The 11457-nt window shown below is 41.0% G+C and overlaps 2 protein-coding genes across 3 annotated transcripts in view; one reads left to right on the top strand and one right to left on the bottom strand.

Moving 5' to 3' along the window:
* Positions 1 to 258: 258 nt before the first annotated feature.
* HSPD1 (heat shock protein family D (Hsp60) member 1) lies at positions 259 to 10915 on the bottom strand. 2 transcript variants are annotated; one of them, XM_060016363.1, is made up of 12 exons: positions 10898 to 10915; positions 9410 to 9585; positions 8116 to 8368; positions 7406 to 7488; positions 6499 to 6594; positions 6002 to 6095; positions 4741 to 4909; positions 3095 to 3194; positions 2279 to 2524; positions 1716 to 1890; positions 1295 to 1473; positions 259 to 884 (listed from the first exon to the last, which is right to left on the bottom strand). In XM_060016363.1, the coding sequence occupies exons 2-12, from the start codon at positions 9581 to 9583 to the stop codon at positions 732 to 734; spliced, it is 1722 nt and encodes a 573-aa protein (XP_059872346.1). In that variant the 5' UTR covers positions 9584 to 9585; positions 10898 to 10915; the 3' UTR covers positions 259 to 731. The 2 variants fall into 2 exon arrangements, with proteins under 2 accessions (XP_059872346.1, XP_059872344.1); XM_060016361.1 differs by lacking the exon at positions 10898 to 10915 and adding an exon at positions 10516 to 10624.
* The window catches only part of LOC132428465 (MOB-like protein phocein), a 39894-nt gene continuing 39289 nt past the window's right edge, over positions 10853 to 11457 (top strand). Inside the window, exon 1 of the mRNA XM_060016366.1 lies at positions 10853 to 11185. Coding sequence (XP_059872349.1) covers positions 11183 to 11185 — 3 coding nt within the window. The 5' untranslated portion in view covers positions 10853 to 11182. The remainder of the gene's footprint in view (positions 11186 to 11457) is intronic.

Genomic DNA, 11457 nt, shown 5'->3' with positions numbered 1-11457 from the left:
TAAAAGAAACAAGCTCCCCTTTTCTTTATGGCCAAACCTCAACACATACAACATTCAGAGTTGTCACCTTTCAAAATTTCCCCCATTACCAATGTAATAATATAATCCAGTCTGCAGCAAAGATAAACAGAGAAACATAAGGAAACTATAGGGAGAATAACATTTTAACACTTGGGTCAAACCTTACCTTACCCCTCCCTCTTCAATTGGCTTTCTTTCATTCCTCATATCCTCTAGATCACAGAAAGGCTAACACAATTAACTTTAAACAATTTTTATTACACAAAGGTTGTCACATGATTGGATATTGCTCTACTCTGTACACAATTATTCTTACTCTCCACAGAAAGGCTGCTTCTTAACTTCTCATCTGTTGATGGCAATCACTAAAATCCTGATTTTAACAGAATAGTAGTAAAAATGCCTCAGTGATTTAAGTTGAAAGCAGTACATTGGTGCATGGCTCTTATACTCATTTACCAGGAATGTACAAATGTCTTTATTCAAAAATACAAAATAAATTATCTGTAGGCATGGACAATGACAGCAGTAAACCATTCTATGTTGTCAACTGAAACCAGTAACTGATGGTTATAGTGATTTTCTTAAACATCAGCCAGCCTTTTCTTCAGTCATCTCCTGTAACTGACCTCTCAAAGTTATTGGTGAGGAACGCTGCCTCGAGCTTCCTCTCACAGCTCATTAATGATGGTAAAGCCCTATTCTAGGAATTAGAACATGCCACCTCCCATCCCACCTCCCATCCCACCCATTCCGCCCATTCCAGGATCCTTCTCTTCTTTAGGAATTTCTGTGACTACAACTTCTGCTGTAGTTAACAGAGAGGCCACTCCAGCAGCATCCAGTAATGCAGTTCTTACAACCTAGGAAAAAAGTTTTGATAAAATATTACTTTTCCTTAGTAAAAAATTAACAAGACTTGGGACTTCCCTGGTGGTCCAGTGGTTAAGAATCTGCCTTGCAAAAAAAAAAAAAGAATCTGCCTTGCAATGCAGGGGACGCAGGTTCGATCCCTGGTCAGGGAACTAAGATCCCACATGCCACAGGGCAACTAAGCCCATGCGCCGCAACTACTGAGCCTGCATGCTCTGGAGCCCATGTGCCACAAGAGAGAAGCCTGTGCTCAACAAAGAGCCTGCGCACTGCACCGCAAGATCCCGTGTGCCAAAACTAAGACCCGACGCAACCAAATAAATTAATTAAAAAGAAATAAATTAACAAGACTTAATGAAGAGTTCTTGAAAGTATTTTTAGACACTGGTGAACTATTTACCTTAGTTGGATCAATGATTCCTTTTTCCACCATATTCACAAAATCTCCAAGCATAGCATCATAACCAATTTCTGAAGAACTTTGCAAAATTTTCTCAACTATCAACGATCCTTCGACACCTGCATTCTTAGCAATGGTCATTGCAGGAATTTTGAGTGCTTTTTTAATAATTTCTATACCTATAAAGAAAATAAATATTTAGCAAATTTAGTTCTTTCCTTTGTAATTATTATAGCACAATTCTACTTGTGAGAGTACAGATTCCCCCTGAAAGATCTCTGACATCAGTGCTATTCTACTTTTGTTATTCTGGAAATTGCTTTATGATTTATTCCATCTAGTGGCAGCAACAATATAATTCTAACAACAGAAAGACTAAAATCAAGCTACAAGTAAACCCATTACTAAGGTAACTTTTTACCAATTTTTTGATCTTCATTAGCTGGAGTTATTGAATCCAAGGCTGGAAGGCACCGAAGCAGGGCACAGCCTCCTCCCAAAACAATGCCTTCTTCAACAGCAGCTCGTGTAGCATTAAGGGCATCTGTAACTCTGTCTTTCTTTTCATTCACTTCAACATCACTTGTCCCACCAACCTAAAGATTAAAAAAGAATTCCAGTTAGCATGTCTTCTCCCATTCAAGAAGCTGACTGCCAAAAGAGTCATTAAAAAGCACCTACTTTACTTAAAAAGCAATTTTAAAAAGGTTGCCTATTTGTTACAAGTAACTACGTGATTAAACAGCTAATAGTGTCTCACAAGTCAGACTCTAGACTAATTATTAACAAAACATCTGTTCCCACACAACTCACCCACTACAAGTTCAATTCTGGCTTTAAGGAAGGAATGTTTCAGTAAAGAAATTTTATATAATAAATATCTCCACAAGGAAGTTGATTCCCTAAGTATTTTGGTTACATACCACAGAAACAGTCATCTTGGGCTTAGAACCCAAGAAGCTTATTTATAACAATGCATCTTACCTTTAGCACAGCAACACCATCTGAGAGTTTTGCCAGACGTTCATTCAATTTTTCCTTTTCATATTCACTAGTTGTAATATCTAACTGCTCGATGATTTCTTGAATACGCTTTTCAATTTGAGCCTTGTCACCTTTTCCTTTCAAGAGCATGGCATCGTCTTTGGTCACAATGACCTCTCCAACTTTTCCTAAGTCATGAGGCTGAACATCTTCAAGATTTAGAGTTAGTCCTTCTTCTCCAAATACCTACAAAAACATTTTAAAGAATGAACAAATTACAGATTACAGGTTTTTTCATTACACCAAGTTCATTGGTAATATATCCTACAGGTATTTTGATAAAAGAAACATCTTGCAATACTGTGTTTCTTTGAAATGTGAGATTTCGAGACCAAAGCTAGACTAAACAGTCTGAATATAGTCTTTCATGACATTTCCAACTTCTCACTTAATTCTCAATTATTAACTTTGAGAAAACTGTGAACTCAGAAAACTCACCTAAGGCCATACTTTTGGTGCAACCAAAACTAGACCCTAGGCCTAACTCTTAGATCCCATCCATGTCTTTTCTACTACATTCTTGAAAACAGGTTAGTCAGTAAGCCCATTCTTGGGCCAGACTCTTGGCGAGTTAAAAAGGGACCTTATCACTATTTAACCCAATCTCTACCTCCCAAACATCTAATAAAAACACAGATTAAGTAAACATTTCAGATGGTAGTATCTGACTATGAAAATGTGAATTCTGCCTATAAATTTCAGACTAGGATGTATAAATAACATTCAGTAAACCAACATCACATTTATTTTACTTACTGCACCACCAGTAGCAATAGCCATGTCTTTAAGCTGGTTCTTTCTATTGTCACCAAAACCTGGAGCTTTGACTGCTACAACCTGAAGACCAACTTTCAGCCTGTTAAGAAGTTATTAATAAGATTTAAATTTTATAAAAATGTCTGTCTACTTCAAGTTCTGACAACTAAGGTTACTTAAGAAACTACACTTTAAAAAGATTTTTATTTTTTGCTCCCTAGCAACTTTTGGTCAAGTTGAGACAGGAAAGGACAATTTTCCATTTATCCATATTTGCCAGTATCTGCTTACCTTCTTAATAAACTGTTAACCTTACATGCTGACCTTTCCAGTTGAAAACATGTAAATAGTGATAACTATTTTATAGTTTGTGAAAATCAGAATTACTATATATTAATTTTAGAGATCATCTAATCAGCATTTACCCTTAACTCATGGGTTCCATTTAGTATTAGATTAAGTTGCTATTAAAGTCAAGATTGAGCAGTTTCTTCTTTTTTATTGAAGTATAGTTGATTTACAATACTATCTATTTCACACAGTGACTCACAATTTTTAAAGTTACATACTTCATTTATAGTTATATAATACTGGCTATATTCCGAGCAAGCAGTATTTTTAATTCAGTTCGTTTATAAATGTAAATATTGCTGAGAATATCATTAAGCTTACCTACATTTTAATCAGGTAATGAATACTCAGAATATACATTTTAAAAATGCCCATTTGAGACCAGACTGAAATGGAAGGAATGTACAAACTAAGAACTGGTCAATTTTATTAAGGAGCCAAATAAAAATCAGAGGGTTACTTAACCTCTGATGATATAAGAAGTAAACTGGAGATACAACTTTACAGCTACCAGTAAAATGGCTCAATGAAAACTCTTCAGGCCTACTGTTTTTCTATTTCAGCTTCAAATCCCACAATCTCTAGGGCTTTTTCATAATCCCAAAAGCATATCCAGTCTACAAACATTCCAGAATAAGTAAACTCACTTAGGTCAAAGTACTCAATTCTCTAATATATACCTGCTATTTCATTTGTGCATTTCCATTACAATGAAAATTGGAGACTCATTTCTAATGTACCTCAGTTCTAAGATTAGGAATAATATGTATTTTCACAATGCCCTAAAATTCTGTTTATAGCGTTAACACTATCTATCTTAAAGTAAAAAGTAATACATTAAACTATAGATTAAAAAAATTAAAAGAATAGACCTCAACTTACTTTAGGTTGAGTACCAATTTCTCTATTTCAGACTACTCATTAACAAAATTTTACTTTTAACAGATTATTCAGAATGGTAGTTGTTTACCTCTTCCCATGAAAAATTGTAATTGTGAAAATATTTTTTTCCAGAAGTCTTTTTGTAAAAAAAAAGAATAAAACTCAAGTCATTGATCTTCAAAACAACTGTAAACACTTAGGCTATCTTATGAGAAAGTTGCACAAAACATTAAGGACTCTGGGACCCCATTCAAAAAAGACAGAATCATAACTGGACTAAGGGTTCATGAGTCACACTAATATTATACAAACACAAGTAGTTCAATGTGAAGGTACATAACGGAGATTTCAAACATCAATACAAGTAACTGCCTTCCACACAGAAACGTAAACCAAATACCACTGCCTATTACCTATTCAAAACGAGTGTACTTAGAGCTTCTCCATCCACGTCTTCAGCAATTATGACCAAGGGCTTACGGTGAGCATTGGCAATTTCAAGAGCAGGAACAATGGACTGGACACTAGAAATTTTCTTTTCACTTAACAGAACATAGGCATCTTGGAATTCACATTTCTGACCTGCAAAAGCAAAGAACATTTCTAACCAACTTTAGAACATTATCCTGAAAATGACTGCGATTTAGAAAAACCTCTAAACCAAAGCTCCAGTACACTTTAAAAGTGATTGATGAGTTCATGTTTTTCCTTTCATTTCTCATATACATGAACTTTCTTTTATTTATTTATTCACTGTTATTCATCACTGATTGGGTGCCAGTGCCAGGCACTGTTCTAGACTCTTGAGGTACATCAGTGGGAAAAAAAGTGAAAATAAAACTCTGCCCTTTAGAAGTTTTCATTCAAGTAGGAGAAGAGAGTAATAAATAAATATATAACTATTATAAATAATACATAAGTGAATTTGCCATTACTGCCCCAGTCCCCTGGTGAGCTCTCAGTCTGCTTCTAAAGGTGTTGGATCACAACCTTTTCCATTGTGTCTGATGATGCTTTCTTCCAATTTGCATTTTTCTCCTCATCCCTGTTCAGATGCAATGGATGTGTGGTGGTCTAGTTTAGGGGCACCAGCTCCTTTCTGCTTAATGGTAAGTTGTTCCAAGTAGATAACTTATTCCAGAATCATCTTGTCATAATTATTCTACATCAAACTTCTATTTCTCTGCTCACCCTCAAAACCTGTCTAACTTCTTGCTCACGCCAGTCCACACTGGTGCAGCCGTGCAGCATTTTCCAGTGTGTTCCATATTACTCTAAGTCCAAGAGAAAGACCATGAGAAACGTGTTCTGTAATCAAGTAAGTTTAAGAAAATCCACATTCTACATCACCTATTTGGAAACTCACATTATATATGATCATTTTTAAGCCTCTAGAAGTCTCACAGTAAGAAATTGTTTGACTGTGTTCACTCAGCATGTCCAACACTTACTTTACCATAAAATAGAAACTTGCTCACATTCTACAGAACTAGTGTTTCAGAGCTCGACTTTGGGAAAATGCTGAGTGGTCGACAGCATCATAAGCAAGAAATCCATAGAAATGTGAGGAACATATGAATTTACTTTTGAGGTCTGACACTGACTAATGCCCTCAGGTTGTCACATAGCAAACTATGTTAAAAAAAAAAAACTTAGTTACTGATTTGCTCTTACCTTTTGATGTATTAATAAAGTATGGAGAGATATACCCTCTATCAAACTTCATGCCTTCAATAATTTCTAATTCATCATTCAGTGTTTTTCCATCCTATGAAAAGTCAAAGAATTCGTTATGTGAATTTCATTAAAGAAACAAAAACTGTATAGACCAATTAACAGTCCCCACTTCTCATAAGGAATCCAGATAGGAATATGCAAATGTCCCAGGGCATCCAACTCCACTTCTGCAAGAATACATGTATGCATTTGAACTAATTTTTACAGCTAGAAGGCAGTATCATCTAAGTTAGGACTGATTTACTCCCGAAGGCAAACGTTAATATTTCACACAGAATACAGAAGGCACTCTATTCTATACAGGTGCCAATATTACACATGAAAGAATTATATGGAATATACTTTTGGTAACACATATAGATCAAATTTTTATATTTATAAAACTCAAGATTATCAGACACCTCATTCCTATGTGTCATTAAAAACGCACTTGCCTTTACTGTGATAACGCCCTTTCTTCCAACCTTTTTCATCGCATCAGAAATGATGCTGCCGATTTCTTTGTCTCCATTTGCAGAAATCGTAGCAACCTGAAACAATCAAATTGAAAGGTAAAGCTACTGTCCGCAATCAACTCCCCTCCGTTTTCTCAGTAACTTCCAAATTGATAGATCCTTGGTGGGAAGCTAGAGGGAGGGTGATGGTGGCAGTGAGAAAGAGGGAGGGGATTTTATGGCATAATAATTGTAATGAAGTATTGATCCTGTTTCAATTTTTTAAAAAATCCAGTATTTGGCCACATTATTTTTGAAAGATATGAAATAAACACACAATTATTCTTTTAAACAAAAACAGAAAAGAGGAAATTCCTGGTGGTCCTGTGGTTAGGACTTGGAGCTTTCACTGCAGGGACCCGGGTTCAATCCTTGGTCCGGGACTAAGGTCCCACAAGCCACGTGGTGTGGCCAAAAAAACAAAAAAAGAAAGAAAAAGAGAAAAGAAGGAAGCTGACCCTGTTACTTTCTTCCCCTTGGCAAACGTGGCAATATTAGAACATGACAAAATTATGCACCTTTAATAAAGGGCCAAAGAACATTTTCTACACATACAAATGAGTTTTTACTCAGTCATGTAGAACTAAAATGAGAACTCATTAAGAGCCAAATTATGGGGACTTCCCTGGTGGTCCACTGGTTAAGACTCTGCACTTCCACTAAATGGGACTCGGCTTCCATCCCTGGTCGGGGAAATTTCCAAATGCATTAGCAGTAAGAAAAATGCTTCCAATGTTGGTGACTGGGTAATGTTGCTATTCTGATACTGTCGTGTAATTATGGGATAAAATCACGTTACTAAAAAAAAATTCTAACTTTATCATAAAATGTTATAAAAAATCCATACCTGGGCGATCTCTTCCGGGGTTGTCACAGGTTTAGACTGCTTCTTAAGTTCAGCAATTACAGCATCAACAGCTAACATCACACCTGGTTCAAGAATAAATATTATTCTTGAATTATATGCTTATTCTCTCGTGGCTCCACATCAAGTAAAAATTCTGATTCATGTTAAGTGTTTCAATGCCTTAACGCTTATGCACTGCTTCTGTACCAGTACTTTTCCTAATCACATGGGAGTTGGATGGCATGCACTGAAACAGAAACTTTAAAAACTGTTTTAAAAAACCCCATCTGACATCCTGGGTGACTTGGTTCCTCGTTTAGCCCTACTTTCCAAATAACTAAAGTAAAACATCAAAACTGTATCATCTCTCTCTGCTCTAATCCCCATTAAACTTATTACTTTCAAGGTGAATGGTACATGCTGTAACTTCCAATAAACTTGGTTTGTGGGAGAAGCGGACCAGGGGACAAAGACACAGGGATGGATGACTGTGGACAACAGGCAACGTCTTAGTCAGATTTTCCTCTTTGCCACCCAGCACAGTGCCCACCACATAGGAATTCGATCACTACGCAAGTGATTTTTTTTTTTTTTTAAGATTTTAAAAGATTTTTTTTTAGGAGAGAGGAGAAACAAGAAAGAGTCAACTTTCTAATACAATTTAACAGACAGTTCAAAACACTGTGGTGACAATGAAGAGATATTCCTACCTCTCCTGATTTCCACGGGATTAGCACCTTTGCTAATCTTCTCGAAGCCTTCCTTAGCAATGGAGCGTGCCAGTACAGTCGCAGTAGTGGTGCCATCCCCAGCCTCTTCGTTTGTGTTATTGGCAACATCTTGAACAAGTTTCGCGCCAATATTTTTGTATTTATCTTTTAAGTCAATGGACTTTGCAACAGTTACACCATCTTTTGTCACTTTGGGACTTCCCCAACTCTGTTCAATAATCACCGTCCTTCCCTATTGCAGAGAAAACAGAGTCACACACTGTAAGTACTATGTAGCCTACAATACAGCAGTTTTCACAATAGGCAATTACTTCAAAGCCTTAATGCAACATCTGACAATTTTTATCAGATCTACAGCATGAATCTAAAGGGCAAGTTCATCAATGTTCTTAGTTCAGACAAAATGACCTTTGTTGCTAAGTGCATAACCTTGGATGATAACAATTTTAGAGACTTAAAAGATGTCTTCTTATACAATGATACAAGATGAACCAATACCACTTTGGTAGATTATAATGAAATTCCAGAGCAGACTTCACAAAATTCATACTTAAGTTTTGTCCAGTACCTGCTGTAATAATACTATGAAAACTTACTTTTAAACTTGTTTTAAAATTTAGTTTCTAAAATACTAACAAGTACAATACACACTTTCAGAGTTGTTCAACATTAAATCTTAAACATGGTGCAAATAGTATTGGCAGCTTTTGAATTTGAACCAAAGCTTCTTGTGAGGCATTCATATGCTATATTTTATATAGTTTGTATCACTCTGATATTTGTACTGGCTTCAACCTGAAATGAAGCATCACTTCACCGTGCACAACCCTCAAAAAGGTCTCCTCAAATTACTTATTACCCCTCACTCATCAATCTCTTGCTAAGTGAGACTTAAAATTTTAAATGTGCTTTGGAACCAAGGGACAGTAGAAAAACATTAGGTTAAACTAGCACCTACCAGCACATACTTAAGGTATTGTGGACGTTGTATTTTTCCCTCTATGCCTGGTACTAACTACTGGGAAAGGATCCAAAATTTAACTCAAACAGGCAAACGAGATTAATTCCACCTCGAGTTTACCAATCCGTCTTGAGCTAGGAGTTACCACTGGATTACACCACACATTGTACAAAATAAAATTCCTTCTGCTTTGGCAGAAGCAGTTTATGAATACCAAAGCACTGTTCAAAAGCTTGCCGTGACTCTCGCCATCAACAAAATGTTACTCCTTTAACAATACTCTAAATTACAACAAAGTAAGAATACTGATACCTTTGGCCCCATAGTAACGGCTACAGCATCAGCTAAAAGGTCTACACCTTGAAGCATTAAGGCTCGGGCATCTGCACCAAATTTTACATCTTTGGCATAAGCCCGAGTGAGATGAGGAGCCAGTACCCTGGACACTGGCCTAATCTGGCGAAGGACTGCGGGCAATCGAAGCATTTCTGAGGGAGAAACAAGCAGATCATCAGTACAATACTAGCGCTACCCCTGGTGTGTTACAACACAAACATAACACCCGTGCATCAGAACAAGAAATGTTAGAAGCGAGCTGGGCTGACCTCTGCCAGCCACTACAGCTGGGCCTCGAAACTCGCCACCGTCCCAAAACACCAGCTGCTAGCGCAAGCCTTAAGTGGCCGCCCCACGCCTGACCTATAGCACTAGCAAAAAGCACACCCTTCTTCCCCACGGCCACCTACCCATGACGCTAAAAACGAGTTAATCTTTCAGCGCTAAAATGGCCTTGGGGGCAAATCAGCTCCAAATGTCCCCTGAAAAACCAAGCCTACAGGAAAGGGACAATTTACAAACCCAAGTGACCAGGAGAATGAAAATATTCCTAACGGTGCAAAAATCCCCTTATTAAAATGTCTTCATGTATCCACTCGGGGCTACTGCATCAGTGCAGCAGGCAAGGCCGCGAAGCTGGGGACGGCGGCTCTGCCCACTCCAGGCGGCCCCACGCGACTTTCCATCAGGATGCCCCAGCAAGGTCAAGGGTAGATGCGCCGTACCCGATCTGTTCGCGGGGCCAAAAGCCGTTTCCACGCGCTGCGACCACCCCGCCCCCACCCCGCGGCACCCTACACCCGACCAAAGTGGCTTCCATCGGAGGGACCATGTGAATACACTTCCCCGACTCCACACCCCACCCCGGGCAAGCCCTCCCAGCTGCGCCCTGCCCGGGCGAGCGATCCACGCCGCACGTGATGGGCCCCTGCATGCACCCACGGGGCCTGGCTCAGCGAGCCCAGGCCTGCGGCGCCTTGGGGAAGCTCTGGCTCTCGCCGGCCAGCCCGCTCAGAGCAGCGGGGGAAGGCCGGCTCCGGGGTCGGAGGCGCATGGATGAGACGGCGCGTGCGGCCGCGTACCTGGGGCAGCGGCACAGCTACTGGGCGACGAGACAGGCCGTCGGTGGCGAGTGAGGGACAGAGCGCAGGTCGCACACAGCAATGAGCCCGTGTCTCCTCCCTCCGCCGCTCCCCCCGCCCCTCCGCAGCGCGCGCGCGCGCAGGCGGCTCCCACCCCCGTCCAGTCCGCCCGGGCCCTGCAATCTGCACGCGCCGCGCGCCAGGCCCGCCCCTCCCCACCGCGCCGGGCCAGGCCAGCTGGCTTAGCCCTCTCCGGCCGGTTTAGGCTAGTTCCCGGGCGGCGCGCCGTTCCAGAACTTTCCGGGAAGCGCCGGGCTCTGTGTGAGTCAAGGGTCAAATCACGTCATTTCCGGGAGGGGAGGTGAAGGGTAAGTACTCTCACCTCGGCTCGCGGCCTAGAAAAGCCTAGAAAAGCCTAGAAAGAGCTCCTCTTTCCTTCCGCCTACCGGTCCGCGCGTCAGTGGCCTGCGCAGAGCCCGGGAAACGAATCGTGGCGCGCACAGGTGCGGCCGCCCCTTTTCTGGGGGAGGGGCCGGGGGCGAGGACGAGCGCGCCTGCGCGCTAGGAGGTCTTTTTTTCGAGTTCACGTGGCAGGGGGGTCGGACTGCGGATTTCTCCTTTCGGCGGCGGCCAGAGAGCGAGAGTACGAAGTGTTGCAACGCGAGTCATGGTGAGTCCCGCGTGGGCTGGAGGCCGGCGGGCCCGGGTTGGCCTGGGGCGCACGGGGAGTCCGGACGATTCCCTTTGGGCCTGGAGGGAGGGGTAGGGGCCACTCAGAGACCCGCGCCCGCCCGAACCCTGGAGAGGCGAGGGCCCCCCCCGACCCTTTCCACCTCGGAGGGCTCTTTGCACGCGCGTGTGAGGCAGCGTGTGTGTCAGGGGATGGGAATCCGGACGCACGCGCAGTGGCCGACCCACGTCTCTTGCGGGACATTAGTGGGT

The sequence above is a fragment of the Delphinus delphis genome, chromosome 7, assembly GCF_949987515.2.
Source record: "Delphinus delphis chromosome 7, mDelDel1.2, whole genome shotgun sequence".
Classification (NCBI taxonomy): Eukaryota; Metazoa; Chordata; class Mammalia; order Artiodactyla; family Delphinidae; genus Delphinus; species Delphinus delphis.
This window is presented reverse-complemented; position numbering and strand designations above follow the sequence as displayed.